Raw genomic sequence first — 17363 nt, 5'->3', positions numbered from 1 at the left:
GTAATTGGATTTCAAATATATATATTTTAATTGCATATGATGTATTAACGTATAAAAATGTGCTATAAAAAAATTAAAGCATTTTAATAACGCTATGGTAGAAAGTACCTATAATAGCACGAAAAATGACTTAATACATAATTTTTTTTATATAAAAAAGTCGTTATATCAAAGCGTTTGCCTAATGCTATGGTAGAATGCTCTATAATAACATACGGAAAACACGCTATCGTATGTAGGGGGTCTACCATAACAGGGGCATAAGACAGCGTTTATGAAAACGCTATTAATGACATATAATAGCTCTTATCTCTTGCTAATAATGTAGATATTTCTTGTAGTGAAAGTTTTATTTTTCTCTTTGTTTATTGTTTCGTTTGCCCTCTGTGAGTTTGAGTAGTAGTAGAAACAATGGAGGTTGAATCAAGTAAGGATCCAAAAGTATTAACTGGTCAAAACCCAAAAATTTGGATTGATTCGGCACGACTTGTGGGTCACTACGAACTTGGTCCGATAATTGGTGTTTTTTTTTGTTAGTCCACTATTCTTTAAAATTTAAAATTAATATTTATTCTATTATATATATTCTTGAAAATACAAAATTTGATGACGTAAATTACATCTATAAGAAAAAAATAAACATTTATAAGAGCTCATAAATTTATTTTTATACTAATAAATTAACTGAGCAAAAAAACTTATTCATTGAATATTCATGTGACGAATTGGAATCACTATTTTTTTCCTAATAACGTAGACGATTTCTAGATTACTATACCATTTGAAACGGTTTATTTGACGTTTACCATATTTAAAGCGCCCAACACATGAAAAATATAGTAGATAACCATATTGCTTGAGGATGTCTTTTCATATTTGGACAATCAGACTTTATAATTGTGTTAATGCATCATCAATATTTCGTTGTATATAACCCATATATATTGTCCTAAAGTAGAAAGCATTATGTTAACATATACAATTGTTATTAAAAAAAATTCACTGTATTACCCGCCCAATTCTAAGAAAATAATTGTTGTCATCTTCAATAAAATTTTATATTTAAAATTGATTAAAACTTTTCTATGTTTATAATCATTCCAAAATTTTTTGGTTAGATCAAGAATTAGAGGAACTTTTTTTTTTAATATTAAAACGATGTATATTTTGAAATAGTTTAGAGAGTAAAGAATTTAGAGCTATTGTACAAATTATTTTTTGGATTCATTATGAAATTAATAATTTATGTCAAAGTATAAAAATTTGGGAACTACTTAGAAAGAAGGACACATATATAGAGTTCAAAAGTCACAAACATATAAATAGACAATACGAAAAGTTGTGACGAAAAAAATGCAATGAAATATTATGAAGAGTAACTTTAAATGAATAAATGCAACTATAAAAACACAACTGTAAAGTGAAAAGATACAATTGTAATTGAACAAATATAACTGTAAGAAAAGTAACCGTATATATTTTAACGAAGAGATACGATAAAACGACAACCGAATTTTTTTTACTGAATACTTCAATGAAAAGTTGCGATAAAAAACACAACAAAAAAATAACCGTGTATTTCAACGAAAAGATGCGATAAAAAGACAACCAAAAAAAATAACCGTAAATATTTTACGAGCAATTGCGATAACAAAGACACAACCGCTCAGAATTATAAAAGACATTGCAATAAAAAGACACAACCGTAAAAAAACGTAAATATTTCAACGAAAAGTTGCGAAAAATATTTTAACAAAAACTTGCGATAAAAAGACACAACCGTAAAAAAATAACCGTAATTATTATTATTATTATTATTTTTTTTTTTTTGTCAACCACACATTCATTAAAAAATAATTCCATGATTGGTTGCCCAAATAGGAGGAGAAGAGTTTACAAAAGTTACATCAGAAAATAAAAGTGTAGAAGTACGGGCTAAGCAGTCCGCCTTAACATTGCATAAACGAGAAATAAGAGAAAGCGAGAATAAGGGAAAAGAGATGCGGAGCAGATCTAACTCATCAGCAGATTGGAGAAGGCGGGCCATTCTTCAGGTGAATGTACCATCGAGACTAACTCTGAACAATCAGTTTCAAACGCCTGACAATCAATCCTTCTTGAAAGGATGTTCTTCATAGCCCAAAGTAAAGCTTCCATATCCGAGTGAATGGGGGAAGGACATCTCCGAAGGCAATTTGCACCAAGCAACAATGTTTGATCAATTCTTTGAAAACACCACCATCCTATACCCATAGTTGGATCCGAAGATTTCCAAGAACCATCAATCCGACATCTTATAGATTGAATTGGGATTTCCAAAATTCCCGTGATAGTGTTATTTTCCATCGGTTCCAGCTGAGCTTCTTCCCACATTAATTTTTCACTCATAGCGTGATTCAAAATATCAGTGGGTTAAGATTGTATTCCTTTGAAAACCTATCTATTCCTATCTTTCCAAATAAACCACAAAATCCAAGCATAACTGTGAGATTTCTCCCCCCATCTATAGGAGGTGGTAGTCTCTAATAAAGATAATCTAGATTTGAAAATTCCGAACTTAGAGGAAAACTACTTGATACCATAGGTATTTCGGATAATTCCCAGATTTTTTGAGAGTGTGAGCACTCAAATAAGGCATGATTTATTGTTTCCTCTGCAATCTTACATCTTTTACAGGTAATATCACAACGAATCTCTCGATGTGCTAATTTTGAAGTAACTGCTAAGGATCCCGAAGCAATTTGCCATAAGAAATGTTTAATCTTTGGAGGAGCTTTGACTTTCCAAGCTTGTGCTTGTAATATTTTACAATTTGGACCCCATTCAATCGTTTCAGTCATCCCTCGGGCAATTCTATAGCCTGATTTTACTGTGTATCTCCCTGAGTTTGTATGGTGCCAAATAAGCCTATCTGGCTTATGAACTTGACTAATAGCCAGTCCTCGAATTAATTGAATATCCACCGGATCCATAAATTCATGTAAAATAGGAAGGTGCCATTCTTTAGAAACCGGGTTAATTGAATGGTTAACCATCAGATTTGGATGTAATAATTTTCTCCTTCCATTTGCGGGATGAGGATTAACATCAGGAATCCAAGGATCTCGCCAAACCGATAAGTTGTAGCCCGAACCTAGGGACCATCTTGCTCCCATTTCAACCAGTCTTTTAGTTGAAAAAATACTCTTCCATCCGAACGATGGAGAGTTTGTTTTTTTTTTCTTGTAAAGGATGAATATTCCTGAAATATCTAGCTTTTAGTACTCGAGCTACTAAAGAGTTCGGAAATTGAATTAATCGCCAGTACTGTTTAGCCACCATGACATCATTAAACGTGTTTAGAGAGTGAAAGCTTAAACCTCCTTTTTCTTTATTCATACACATTTTCTCCCAAGCAATCTAATGAATCCCACGATCTCTCCCAGTGGACCTCCACCAATAATTTGAGATTGCACTTGTTAACCGTAATTATTTTAAGGAAAATATGCAATAAAAAGATACAACCGAAAAAAGCATAAATAGTTTAATAAAAAATTGCGATGAATAGACATAACCGTTTAGAAGTGCAAAAGACATTGCGATAAAAAGACACAACCGTAAATATTTCAAAGAAAGGATGCGATAAAAAGACACAACCGAAAAAATAATCGAAAATATTTTAATCAAAAATGCCGATTAAAAGACACAATCGTTCAAAAGTGCAAAAAATTATTGCGATAAAAAGACAGAACTGTTAAAAAATAACTATAATATTTCAACAAAAAGATGCGATAAACACAACCAAAAAATTCAACTGTAAATATTACAATGAAAAGATACGATAAAAAAATAGAACCGAAAGAAATAACCGTAGATATTTAAATGAGAAGTTACGATAAAAAGATACAACTGTTAAGAAGTGTAAAATGTATTGCGATAAAAAGACGCAACCGTAAAAAAAACGTATATATTTCAACGAAAAGTTGCGAAAAATATTTTAACAAAAACTTGCGATAAAAATACACAACGATAAATGTTTCAAGGAAAATATGCAATAAAAAGATATAACAAATAAAAAAGCGTAAATATTTTAACAAGTAATTACGATAAAAAGACATAACCATTTAGAAGTGCAAAAGGCTTTGCGATAAAATGACACAACCATAAATATTTCAAAGAAAATATACAATAAATAGACTCAACAGAAAAAAAATAACCATAGATATTTTAACGAAAAGTGCCGATGAAAAGACACAACCGTTTAGAAGCTCAAAAAGCTCTGCGATAAAAAGACACAACTGTATGAAAATAATCGTAAATATTTTAACGAAAAGTGCTGATGAAAAGACACAACCGTTTAGAAGTGCAAAAGGCTTTGCGATATAAAAATACAACTGTAAAAAAATAACCGTAAATATTTTAACGAAAAGATGTGATAATAAGGCATAACCGAAAAAAATAACATTAAATATTTTACGAACGAAAAGTGTCGATGAAAAGACACAACCATTCAGAAGTGCAAAAGGTGTTGCGATAAAAAAAACCCTGAACCGTAAATATTCAACAAAATATCAAAGATATGATAAAAAGACACAACTGAAAAAAAAAAAAAAAGTAAATATTTTAAAGAACAAAAGTGCCGATGAAAAGATACAACCGTTCAGAAGTGCAAAAAATATTGCGATACAAAGACACAACCGTAAATATTTCAACGAAAAGATGCGATAAAAAAATATAACCGTAAATATTTTAACAAAAAGATGCGATAAAAAAACACAACCAAAAAAAATAACTGTAAATATTTTAGCTAACGAAAAGTGTCGATGAAAAGACACAACCGTTCAGAAGTGTAAAATATATTGCGATAAAAAAACACAACAGTAAAAAAATAACCGTAAATATTTCTAAGAAAATATGCGATAAAAAGACACAACCGAAAAAAATAACTATAAATATTTTAACAAAAAGTTACGATAAAAAAAACACAACAGTTCACAAGTGCAAAAAACATTTATTGAGATGATTATTATTATTAGATTAGATTACCTAACCAGTTGAGTGCTATTAACAGGCCTAAAGCATGGCCTTCTTTCAAAATGCAGGTCTCAGAGTTGGAGAATGCGTTGAAAGTTTTTTTGGAGTGGGTGGTAGTGTTAGAATCGAGATCAATGAACAGAGGACCCTATCTCATTGTCCAAAGTGTGACGAAGTACAACTTGGCTCAGTCTTATGTAGCTACCGGTCATCCGGATTGGCTACATGTTCTCTTTGTTAGTGAGATGGGGTGTTCCTCTGTTTAATATTTTCTATTGACTTTTTTGTTTGCTGAGGTCTGTTTGACCTTTAGAATAGCCATTATTTTGTATAGCTTGAGGTATATGTGTTCTGGTTTGATATCAGCACCTGTTGCTCAAATGTTGTATCTCCTCTTGATCAATATATATTTTACAGATGAAAAAAAAAAAGATTACCTAACCAGTTAACCTAAGCTCAAATTCGTCATATGATCAACAACGACATTAGAGAGTGAAGCAACAAAATTGTTTGTTGAATTTCTCTAAAAATGGGAGAGGATAAGATCTCATATTAATATAATATATCTTTTTCTCAAATGTATATTTTATTTTTTTTTGCTTACAATGCAATTTCGAAGTACTTTTATGGCGTTTGTGTAAACAATAATTAAAAAAATAGCCAATAAGATTTTTAGATAAATTTTGTGATTGTTTTAAAAAATTTGCCTACAAAAATATTTGAAGGGAAAATGCATCGCATGTGTGAGATGTATTACAAGTCAAAAAAGTCCCACATCGGAAGGAACAAACATTTCTCTCTTGTATATATAAGTTAAGCAGACACGTATTGAACGTCGAGCTTAGTAACGCAGGCTTGTGATCCAAGTGGAGACAACAAGGGTGATGGAACATTGAGTCGATCTCACTGGGCCGGGTTTGGTTTGGCTTTCTACTGGCCTGCCCATTCCAAGTCGGGAGTTGAGACCTGTGTCTTGAGCGAAGGCTCGGGGCTCTTGTTTCTTAGAGCGGAGGAGACCGCGTGAGGCTGGTTTCACAGAGCAGCGTCCACCTTCCTCTCTCGACGGTGGAAGGATAACGGGCCGGTGCCTTCCGAGCCCACTATGACCCATTAAGCCGACTCCATCTGGACCATCACTTTTTTTGTTTTTTTCCGAATCTCTCCGTCTTTTCAATTCCCAACCGCTCCAAATTCCTCGCCATTCTTCTTCCGTTAACTTCTTCGGGTTGTGTTTGATGAGTTCTCCGTGAAATTCGAGGTTTTGTGTCGCCGGGACATGGAATCTGTATCGTCACGCGACGGTGACGTCGGTAATCTTGAAGCTCCGTTTGCGGCTTGGCATTTCCAAACCGCTCTCTACTTTGCCTTGGGATTCTTCTTTTCGAGGCTATTCCTCGATAAATTCGTCTTTCATGTAAGAAATGTAACAACCGTAATGGAATTGTGATTATCATACATTTGCAAAAATTGTTGATTAGTGTGTTTCGTTGTTTGTTGTTTTGAATCTTGCAGAGGATGGCTATTTGGCTTTTGATTACTGGTTCTTCTCCACTGAAATTGAACGATGCTACTCGTGTGAAAATCGTCAAATGCAAAGAGTCCCTGTGGAAACTGTTGTACTATGCTGGTTGTGAGATTTTTGTGCTCGAATTCGTTTATCCAGAGCCATGGTTTGGAGATATAAACTCTACTTTGATGGATGGCCAAATCAAGAGCTCAAGTGAGTAATCAATTCACAGGTTCATTGGTTGATTTTGACTTCTTTATTTAGAAGTTTGCACTGGCCATGGAGCTTCATAAGCATCAACGTCGTCATGTCTCCCACTCTTAGTAGAGGATTCTTAGAACATGTGAGTGATTGGAGCAGTGAATGATATCTTAGCTCATGATTAACCTCAAGTTAATCATTTTCTTGTAGGTCTTCTCTCCGTCACTCTCACAGTCTCCACCGATGAGATCCGATCGGATTGTTTACTGATAGCTGCAAGGAGTGGTTGATGAGAGAAGATTCAGTTACTTATTCTAGAGATTTCACTAAAGATCCAATTTTTATCTCTGGTGGTGAAAAGGTAAAACATAAATGAATCAAAATAGTTCATTTACTTTGGCTAATCTCATGTTTGATAATTCCTTTTTGGGATAAATATAGTAGAGTGATTGATTAGTCAAAAGAACTAAATATTGAATGGGTTATTGATTGGTAGGACTTTCAATGGTGTTCTGTGGATTGTACATTTGGAGATAGTTCAGGGAAAAAACCAGATGCTGCGTTTGGATTAGGTCATCAACCTGGAACTCTTAGTATAATTCGTTCCATGGAATCAGCACAGTACTATCCAGAAAATGATATTGCACAGGCACGACGGTGGGTAAGCACAATCTCAACAGTTGCTTAATGTATTTCATGACGTGTCTTTTGGTAGGATGTGTATAAATGTAATGTTCTTGTTCATCAGGAGAGGTTATTATAAGTGATGACCACTAGTCTATCATCAGATGTTCCTGTTGGGTATTTTTCGTGGGCGGAGTATGATATTATGGCTCCAGCACAGCCTAAGACCGAGAAAGCTATCGCAGCTGCTTTTATTTCCAATTGTGGTGCTCGGAATTTTCGCCTACAAGCACTTGAAGCCCTGATGAAGACTAACATCAAGATTGATTCTTATGGTGGTTGTCATCGGAACCGGGATAGAAAAGGTAACATAAGGAAATTAGACAAACTGTTCAAATTAAACATTGGAAAAACAATGAGCTGTCAGTTTGATGTAATCTGTTGTTTTAACATTCATATAGTTGACAAGGTTGAAGCTCTTAAGCGATACAAATTCAGTTTGGCTTTTGAGAACACTAACGAGGAGGATTATGTCACCGAGAAATTCTTTCAATCCTTAGTTGCTGGTATGTTTTAGATTCCGTCTGTCTCTGTGAGCATATCTTACAAGTTCTTGTTGGTGATGTCGTTAGAAAAAGGAAGTATTTGTTTCCAGAAGTATCTCATTAGAACTTTATATAAAGCTAAGTAATTTTTCAACATTTGATCTCAGAATCCGTCCCCGTGGTAGTTGGTCCTCCAAATATAGAAGAATTTGCGCCATTTTAAGGTTTCATTTGTACGAGCTCAGGTCCGATCGTCTGGCCTCTATCGATCTTCTCATCATTGAAAGTCGTGATACCTTTGCTTGCAAAGTGATTGTGTAAATGACTGAGAAACCCGCTACGGACATCTGGACCATGGAAGCTCGAAAAGACATGGTATCTCTTGATGCAAGACAAAGAAGAAGAAGAAGAAGCCATGAGAGATCACAAATGCTTGAACTTGAAGATAGTATTCTTAATTAGAATGGTATTGAAGAATGTATGATTGGAAAAGCAAGCTCCTTTGGTTTTTGTAGTGAAGCAAAAAAACGCGTAAAGAGAAGAGAAATTTCGAAGAAATTGAAGAAATACAAAATAGAAGGGGACAAATTTCAGAAGCGTGTTTCTTTATAGTCGTCGAGGACCCATCATGACTCATTAAAGCTTTGCCATGTTCCGGTGAAATGAGCACAGACAGTCAAAGTGGTTCTGTTCTCAACCACATACCACATTTTGTAAATTTGGTTTGAAAAGTAAACCGGGTCTTTTATTTGTTTTAAATTCAATAACAGTAATATCGAATTAAATTCTGCTTTTGGGAATGATGATTTTGGATGTTTAATTTAGGTTTTTTTTCTGTTTTTTTTTTGAGTATTTACAAGCGGTGACCATGGAAGACCCAATAATTAGGTGAGATAAATCAGCCTAATTGATTTGCGAAAACAAAGACGATTTCGGAAACATAAAATAATACATATTTCAGTTTTGAAGATTTAGAGGAATTTGATAGTTTTGAGTCTTTTGAGAGTTTGTTAATTAATCTTTAAATCTTTCTTGGGTTGATGCGTAAACACAATTAGTCTGACAAGTCGCAAGAAAGAAGATTGTCAAGTTCTCTTATATAATAACCCATGAGCAAAAAATTACACAGATATTTTTTTCTCAGAAGATATGGAATTAATTTTTAAACTTTTTAATAGTTTGTTACTAGAATATGCGGTTAAAAAATTAGAGAAAATATTCACAAAAATATTTGAGATTAGAAAAATATTTTGTAACATGGTTAGCGACTGTAGGCTCCTGGCTCCGTGACATACCTTTCTCTGGTAATAAATTCTATTGGGTACAAATATTTGAGGACCTAAAAATTAGAGAAAATATTCAAAAAAAATTAAAATATTCACAAAAATAAATATTTGAGATCCTGAGAATCTTATAATCGTTCAATCATTTTTTCTTTTTTAATAATCGACCAATCAATAAACAACAGAGTTACTTATATTCTCTCCTTCGTGCAATCCTCTGACTTTAATTTTTTATTTATAACCAACGAAAAATCTGAAACCTCAGTTCATTATTCACCTGCTTCCCTTTTTTCTTGTGTGAAAACAATCTCTCTTGGTTGAGTTATGAGCAGAAACCAGAATATTCTGATAACCATAGATTATGTATGTTCGACTTTGTTCTTTTCCCTTACAACTTTAAGAATTCGTTTCTGTGTTTTGACTTGTTAGAAACAATAAAAATCATGTGTTTCTCAGGTCAAGGAAAAAATCGAATGGTGTATTCAAAAGTACATGAGTTTGGAACAAACCATGACTTATCTCTATAATCATGACAAGATTCTTCATCATATCACTGCAACAAGTAAGTATAAAATACATATTTGGTTTCAAATTCAGAGAAATCTAATCCAAAAAAGCTATTATCTTTTCTTTTTTTTTTGTCAGTTTGGGAACATCTTCAAAGAGAGAGCCCAAATTTCTTCGACGAATACAACAAAAGATGCGAGTTGGCTCGTCAAATAGCTAAATTCAATGATTTGCTAGCTCAGCAAAAATATCTAATTGATCTTAGCACTTCAGCACCAGGTACTCAATTATAGATAAACCCTTGTGTCTATTTTTTTTTGTGCTAAAACCCTTGTGTCTGTCCTTAAGATTCAATTTATGAAGACATTGTTTTTTTTTTTAATTATGTCTTTTGTAGTAACAAAGTTGCAAAAACTTAATGATCATCATGATGATCAAGATAAAGTTCATGATCAATGGTTTGTGTCTGATGATTTTGCTGATATAGAAGATGCATTCCCTTCTTTAATCGATCCGGTTGCTGCATCGGGTACGTCGTTACAGAGAAACCACTCTCTTTCTAGTTAAGACTATTAGTTAAATCGAAAGATCTGTTTTTTGAAATATGTTTTTTTTTTTTTTTGTAGTAACAAAGTTGCAGAAGCCTAATGATCAAGATCAAATTTGTGATCAGTGGATTAATGGAACTAATGATTTGGCTTCTATAGGAGAAATAGTTTCTTCTCTCATCGATCCGTCACCGTTGGCTGAAACACCACAATCAGATCCTCCTACAACTGGTCTACGATACGATATTGATTCGGATGATTCGATTTTTGAACAATGGGCTAGAGATTTAGAAGATACACAACAGAGAATGCAAAAAAAAATCCAGAGACCACCAACAAGATGTGTACTTTCCTCTGCAACATGAATCTACAACAGTAATTCTGCAAGAAGATTTTTTCCTCAACAAAACAACAAATCAGTAAATAAGCTTCAAACAATCAATGTTGTGGTTATTTAGGTTAAACCAAAAATAACTACACACTACAAAATGTTCTTCATCTCTTATTATCTTTTTTTTTTTGTGCAACTATCTTTTACTAGGTTATGAATCCCGCGAAATTGCGGGGAACTCATTTTGACCAATTTGTTTTTGTATTCATTTTGAACATTTTCTATTTACATCATCTCCTTTCGTTAACAAAAATAGTTCGTTGTTCCTTAATCCGGAAAAACAAAAAAAAAGTTTTAATTTTTCTCGGTGTTTTGTTTGCTCATTGTGAGTTTGAGTAGTACTAGAAACAATGGAGGTTGTTCAAGTAAGGATCCAAAAGTCTAACGAGTCAAAACCCAAAAATTTGGATGGAGTCGGCACGACTTGTAGGTGACTACGAACTTGGCCCGAGAATTGGTTTTTTTTTGTTAGTCCACTATTCTTTAAATTTTAAAATTAATATTTATTTCATTATATATATTCACGAAAATACAAAATTTGATTACGTATATTACATCTATAACAAACAAATAAACATTTACAAGATCTCATAAATTTATATTTATATTAATAAATTAACTGAGCAAAATAACTTATTCTTTGAATATTCATGTGACGAATTGGAATTATTGCTTTTTTCTAATAACGGAGATGATTTCTAGATTATACTATTTGAAACGGTTTATTTGACGTTTACCACATTTAAAGCGCCAAACACATATGAAAAATATAGTAGATAACCATACTGCTTGAGGATGTCTTTTCATATTCGGAAAATTGGACTTTGTAATTGTGTTAACGCAACATCAATATTTTGTTGTATACAACCCATATATATTACCCTAAGGTAGACAACATTATGTTAACATATAAAATTGTTAAATAAAAAAATTCACTGTATAATCCGCCCAATTCGAAGAAAAAAATTGTTGGCATCTTCATTAGAATTTTATATTTAAAGTTGATTAAAACTTCTCTATTCTTATAATCATTCCAAAAAAGTTTGGTTAGATCAAGAATTAGAGGATTACGATAAAAAGACATAACCGTTTGGATGTGCAAAAGGCTTTGCGATAAAATGACACAACCGTAAATATTTCAAAAAAAGATACGATAAATAGACACAACAGAAAAAATAACCGTATAAATTTTAACGAAAAGTGCCGATGAAAAGACACAACCGTAAATATTTCAACGAAAATATGTGATAAAAAGACACAAACGAAAAAATAACTGTATTAACGAACGAAAAATGACGATGAAAAGACATAATCGTTCAGAAGTGCAAAAGGTGTTGCGATAAAAAAACATAACTATAAAAAAACAACCGTAAATATTTTAACAAAAAGATAAAAGATGTGATATAAACACACAACTGAAAAAAATAACCGTAAATATTTTAACGAAAAGTTACGATTAAAAGACACAACCGTTCACAAGTGCAAAAAATATTTATTGAGATTGTCACTACAGTAAAACATTTATAAATTAATATTCGATAAATTAATAATCTCTATAAAATAATAAATTCTTCCGGTCTCGAGTTGGGACCAGTGTAAAAAATGACACAAATCGATAAATTAATAAGATAATAACTCTTTTGAAAATCCTATATAAACATATGATCACTTTAATATCATAAATTAATAATTATATAAACTTATCAAAATATATATTTAAATATATCTTATGTAAAATGTTTAGTAAAATATGAATCTAGTATTGTTTTTTATAGAAAAATTTATATTAATTTTTGGTAGAGTTCAATTCTAATATTGTTACTACATCTTAAAAAGTTTGTGTTATTTTCTAACCTTAATAATTTATTTTCTATTTGTAATTTGGTTAAAAAAGATATTGATTATAAAGAAAAAATTACTTTTCAGATATAATATTTTAAACAAAACTCGAAAAATCTCTTTATAAATTAATAATTATTAATTATTAATTTATCGATAAATTAATACATGTATAAATTAATAGAATTTTTTGGTCCCAATATTATTAATTTATAGAGGTTTTACTGTATTACTATTAGATTACCTAACTTTAGCTCAAATTCGTCATATGATCAACAAAGACATCAGAGAGTGAAGCAACAAAATTGTTTGTTGAATTTCTATAAAAATTGGAGAGGATAAGATCTCATATTAATATAATATATCTTTTTCTCAAATGTATATTTTATTTTTTTTGCTTACAATGCAATTTCGAAGTACTTTTCTGGCGTTTGTGTAAACAATAATTTTAAAAAATAGCCAATAAGATTTTTAGATAAATTTTGTGATTGTTTTTAAAAATTTGCCAACAAAAATATTTGAAGGGAAAATGCATCGCATGTGTGAGATGTATTACAAGTCAAAAAAGTCCCACATCGGAAGGAACAAACATTTCTCTCTTGTATATATAAGTTAAGCAGACACGTATTGAACGTCGAGCTTAGTAAAGCAGGCTTGTGATCCAAGTGGAGACAACAAAGGTGATGGAACATTGAGTCGATCTCACTGGGCCGGGTTTGGTTTGGCTTTCTACTGGCCTGCCCATTCCAAGTCGGGAGTTGAGACCTGTGTCTTGAGCGAAGGCTCGGGGCTCTTGTTTCTTAGAGCGGAGGAGACCGCGTGAGGCTGGTTTCACAGAGCAGCGTCCACCTTCCTCTCTCGACGGTGGAAGGATAACGGGCCGGTGCCTTCCGTGCCCACTATGACCCATTAAGCCGACTCCATCTGGACCATCACTTTTTTCTTTTCCCTGTCTTGTTGGTCGCCGGGACATGGAATCTGTATCGGTAATCTTAAAGCTCCGTTTGCGGCTTGGCATTTCCAAACCGCTCTCTACTTTGCCTTGGGATTCTTCTTCTTTTCGAGGCTATTCCTCGATATATTCGTGAGACTGCGTGAGGCTGGTTTCACAGTGCAGCGTCCACCTTCCTCTCTCGACGGTGGAAGGATAACGGGCCGGTGCCTTCCGTGCCCACTATGACCCATTAAGCCGACTCCATCTGGACCATCACTTTTTTCTTTTCCCTGTCTTGTTGGTCGCCGGGACATGGAATCTGTATCGGTAATCTTAAAGCTCCGTTTGCGGCTTGGCATTTCCAAACCGCTCTCTACTTTGCCTTGGGATTCTTCTTCTTTTCGAGGCTATTCCTCGATATATTCGTCTTTCCTGTAAGAAACACTTTCTTCTTCGAATCGTTTTACATATCATCGTAATTAAATTGAGAGCATAATTTAATGTGTTGATGTGATTATCCAAAAACATATAGGTTTATTTAGGAGGAGCCAATGTATCAATGTTATTATGTATCCGTATTTCGCATACATTTTACAAGAAATTGTTGTGATCTTGATTAGTGTGTTTCGTTGTTTTGAATCTTTCAGAGGTTAGCTTTTTGGCTTTTGAGTACTGGTTCTTCTCCACTAAAATCGAACGATGCCACTCGTGTGAAAATTATGAAATGCAAAGAGTCCCTGTGGAAATTGTTGTACTATGCTGGTTGTGAGTTTTTTGTTCTCGAATTCGTTGATCCAGAGCCGTGGTTTGGAGATATAAAACTCTACTTTGATGGATGGCCAAATCAAGAGCTCAAGTGAGTAATCAATTCACAGGTTCATTGGTTGATTTTTACTTCTTTATTTAGAAGTTTGCACTGGCCATGGAGCTTCATAAGCATCAACGTCATGTCTCCCACTCTTAGTAGAGGGTTCTTAGAACATGTGAGTGATTAGAGCAGTGAATAATTTCCTAGCTCATGATTAACCTCAAGTTAATCATTTTTTTGTAGGTCTTCTCTAGAGTTTTTCTATATGTGCCAATGCGGGTTCTATGTTTATAGTGTTGCTGCGTTGCTCGAGTGGGAGACCAGAAGAAAGGACTTTGCTGTTATGATGTCTCATCACATAGTTACCATCATCCTCATTAGCTCCTCCTACTTAGTGGAGCCGTTCCTAGGATTTTTAAGACCATAAGCGAAAAATGTAGTGTCTAATATATAAAATTTTTAATAAGTACGTATAAACACAAAAGAAGATTAAAAAATGATCAACCAAAGAAGAACTCGGTAAGAGATATTAAATAATCCACGTAATGAAAAAATAAAAATAAAAAGGATTAACAATCTTGAAGTTGCCTTATTGAGACATTTGAGATCTCAAAAAAATAAATAAATTAGTCTAGGAAACTAATGTAAAAATAATGCCTTAATTGTAAAGTAACCTCAAGTTGGCATAAGAAGAAGTTTAATACCCTAATATGTTATCTTTTTAATTTTAGCTTATAATTTGTTTCTGATTTTCCTTTTTTAAAGCATTTAAAATTACTATTACTATTAATTACCCCTTTTTAATCCGAGATGAAGAAGGGGTGGTGATTCTTCATAGTAGAAGGGCTTTTGCTAATGTGGAAAGTCGAGATGAGGCTGATACTCAATGTTTACTTTGGTGCATTGATAGTATTCATAGCCATAAGCTGAACAAAGTTATCTTTGCTATGGATTTTCCCAAGATTGTCGAGAGACCGAAAGCATGGCCATCCTTTAGTCATCTTTACTCGGAAATCATGGTAAGAATGGATTTTTTGCAAGACTGGAGATTAATTTTTGAAGACCCCTCATCTAATAGAGGTGCTTTTCTCATTGCTCAAAGTGCTTCTTTGGAGGTATTTGCTCAATCATACGTGGCCACAGGTGGTCCGGTATGGCTTTGTGAGTTGTTTGAGAGTGAGAAAAGGGCTACCTCTGTCTCTGATGTTTATGGGGTTCTGTCTCCCATTTGACTACTAATGTGATGTTTAGTTAGTCCTTTTTGGTGGTTAGTGTAAATTCTTGTAACACTAACTTGTTGGCCTGTGGTTTGTGACAAAGCTGTTGTTGTAACACCCTTTATCAATACAATCTAGATGACAAAAAAAAAAATTAATACAAAAACTAAGAACCTTAATACTTTAATTCTAAAAAAAAAGGCCGTAAGCAAACGTTTCTAATTTGCCTACATAGGCACGGGCGTAATCAGATTTTGATTTGTCTATTAAGATTGGATTCTAACTTAAATAGCACAGATACACTTGGATCTTTAATGGATTTGCTTAGGAAACAAGAAATTTCTGTGAACTGAAATGAACTTGAGCCTGTTTCTATAGTTAATAGGGGCTACCTGACTCTGAAAAGTTTCATCATTTGCTAGCTTGTAGCTAGTTTTGTGCCTATGTAGTTCCAGATATAGATCAAAAGGGCTATAGAGCAACTGAATTTTTTCATATGCAGGTTTTTTCGAATTGGATCAATCATCCTAGCCATTCATGACGTGTTTATGGAATCTGCTAAAATTTTCAAGTATTCCGGAAAGAAAGTTGGAGCAAGTTTGTGTTTTGGATTGTTTGCTATCTCTTGGTTTTTGCTGCGGTTGGTATTTTTCCCATTTTGGATCATCAGGGCTACAATTTACTTACTCCCAAAGGATATAACATCTCTTACTCTTGATCGATTTCGTCTATATGATATTTACAAATTCCATTTTTCAGCTTGAAACTACTAGGCTATTTGGATATGACATCAGTTAAAGGCTCATAGATGTACTATGCCTTCAATACAATGTTACTAATGCTATTAGTTATCCACATATATTGGTGGTATCTCATTTGTGCAATGATCATAAGACAACTTGAAAACAGAGGAGAAGTGGTAGAAGACATAAGATAAGGTACCACTTTTCTTTCAGTATTTTTTGTTTTTAGATCAAAAGTTTTGCTTATAAGGGATCAATGGTTGCTAGAATCTGTTACATAAACATTTAATCATCACGCATACGCATCTTGATAACTAATCTTTACTTATGTTGTGTCTTTGGAAGTTTTGAGTGATTCCGTTTTTTAATTTACATCAATGGCAGATTCGGAGGATGATGATTAGTGTTTGCTAGAGGTCATGGTGAAAAGAAGATTGTCTTCTGTGTTTTAACTCTATTCGTTGAAAGAAGTATAACCAAAGTATAAATAAAATTCGATCAAACCAATTTGTTTCTTGAGAGTTACTTTAGTAGTCAAACATGGCAAGAATGAAATGGGGAAACAAAAAAAGGGAATATGACGCGCCAGGTAGGGGTCGAACCTACGACCTTCTGCTTAGGAAACAGACGCTCTATCCACTGAGCTACAGGCGCTTTGTTGTCACAATTATTATGTTGTCAATAATATTTATATATTAAGGCTTTATACACAGCGGAGAATATAAAGACACATTCTTTACATTGTAACCAAATTAGTAGAAAGATACATAGTTCCTGGGTGAACCCAAGTATTGCTCGATTTTGTAAACAGAAAAATTGCGTGGTGCCATATTCTTGTAGTTTTTAGCTTGACCATATTTTTATGTGTTACAAGTTCCTGTAGTTATAGAAATTTAAATTAAAGGTAATAATAAATTTCAATAGTAGAAAACAGCCTAGAAAAAGAAGAGAATCAAAAACAAAAAGAAGAAAATAATCGTCTATCAGATTTTATGTCGTAATCAAAAGCATTATTTGAAAAGAAAATCAGATTATTTGTTTTTAAATCCCTTATTTAGTAATTAGTATGCTTATAAAGGTAAGAGTTGAATTTCTGTTCAATAGCTAGCTGTTCCGTTCAAACAGTGGAATGACCGGTTTGGGTTAGGACTAACCGGGTCTCTGCAAACCAAATGCCGTAATTATTGTAGACGTGTCACAATA

General features: G+C 33.2%; 1 protein-coding gene, 1 long non-coding RNA gene, 1 other non-coding gene and 1 pseudogene across 3 annotated transcripts; 2 read left to right on the top strand and 2 right to left on the bottom strand.

Moving 5' to 3' along the window:
* The first annotated feature begins 5831 nt into the window (after positions 1–5831).
* On the top strand, positions 5832–8154 carry LOC9330271 (annotated as a pseudogene).
* A 959-nt stretch (positions 8155–9113) lies between these two features.
* LOC9330270 lies at positions 9114–10900 on the top strand. Its single transcript, XM_002894163.2, has 5 exons — positions 9114–9536; positions 9630–9735; positions 9819–9959; positions 10078–10209; positions 10307–10900. Exons 1-5 carry the CDS (start codon positions 9498–9500, stop codon positions 10591–10593), a joined length of 705 nt encoding a protein of 234 aa, XP_002894209.2. The 5' UTR covers positions 9114–9497; the 3' UTR covers positions 10594–10900.
* A 2358-nt stretch (positions 10901–13258) lies between these two features.
* Positions 13259–13638, bottom strand: LOC110224652. Its single transcript, XR_002329146.1, has 2 exons — positions 13583–13638; positions 13259–13307 (listed from the first exon to the last, which is right to left on the bottom strand). It is a non-coding gene; the product is annotated as an uncharacterized LOC110224652 (long non-coding RNA).
* Positions 13639–16741: 3103 nt separating this feature from the next.
* On the bottom strand, positions 16742–16814 carry TRNAR-CCU. The gene has a single exon. It is a non-coding gene; the product is annotated as a tRNA-Arg (tRNA).
* Between the last annotated feature and the right edge of the window lie 549 nt (positions 16815–17363).

The sequence above is a fragment of the Arabidopsis lyrata genome (genome assembly GCF_000004255.2).
Source record: "Arabidopsis lyrata subsp. lyrata unplaced genomic scaffold ARALYscaffold_1, whole genome shotgun sequence".
NCBI lineage: Eukaryota > Viridiplantae > Streptophyta > Magnoliopsida > Brassicales > Brassicaceae > Arabidopsis > Arabidopsis lyrata.
This window is presented reverse-complemented; position numbering and strand designations above follow the sequence as displayed.

What these genes read in the sequence shown, in the direction of transcription:
- LOC9330270 (XM_002894163.2), top strand. Translation starts at nt 9,498, where the DNA reads ATGAGCAGAAACCAGAATATTCTGATAACCATAGATTAT. An exon ending in TCATCATATCACTGCAACAA is followed by an intron (nt 9,736 to 9,818) that starts GTAAGTATAAAA and finishes TTTTTTTGTCAG; the next exon opens with TTTGGGAACATCTTCAAAGA. An exon ending in TCTTAGCACTTCAGCACCAG is followed by an intron (nt 9,960 to 10,077) that starts GTACTCAATTAT and finishes TGTCTTTTGTAG; the next exon opens with TAACAAAGTTGCAAAAACTT.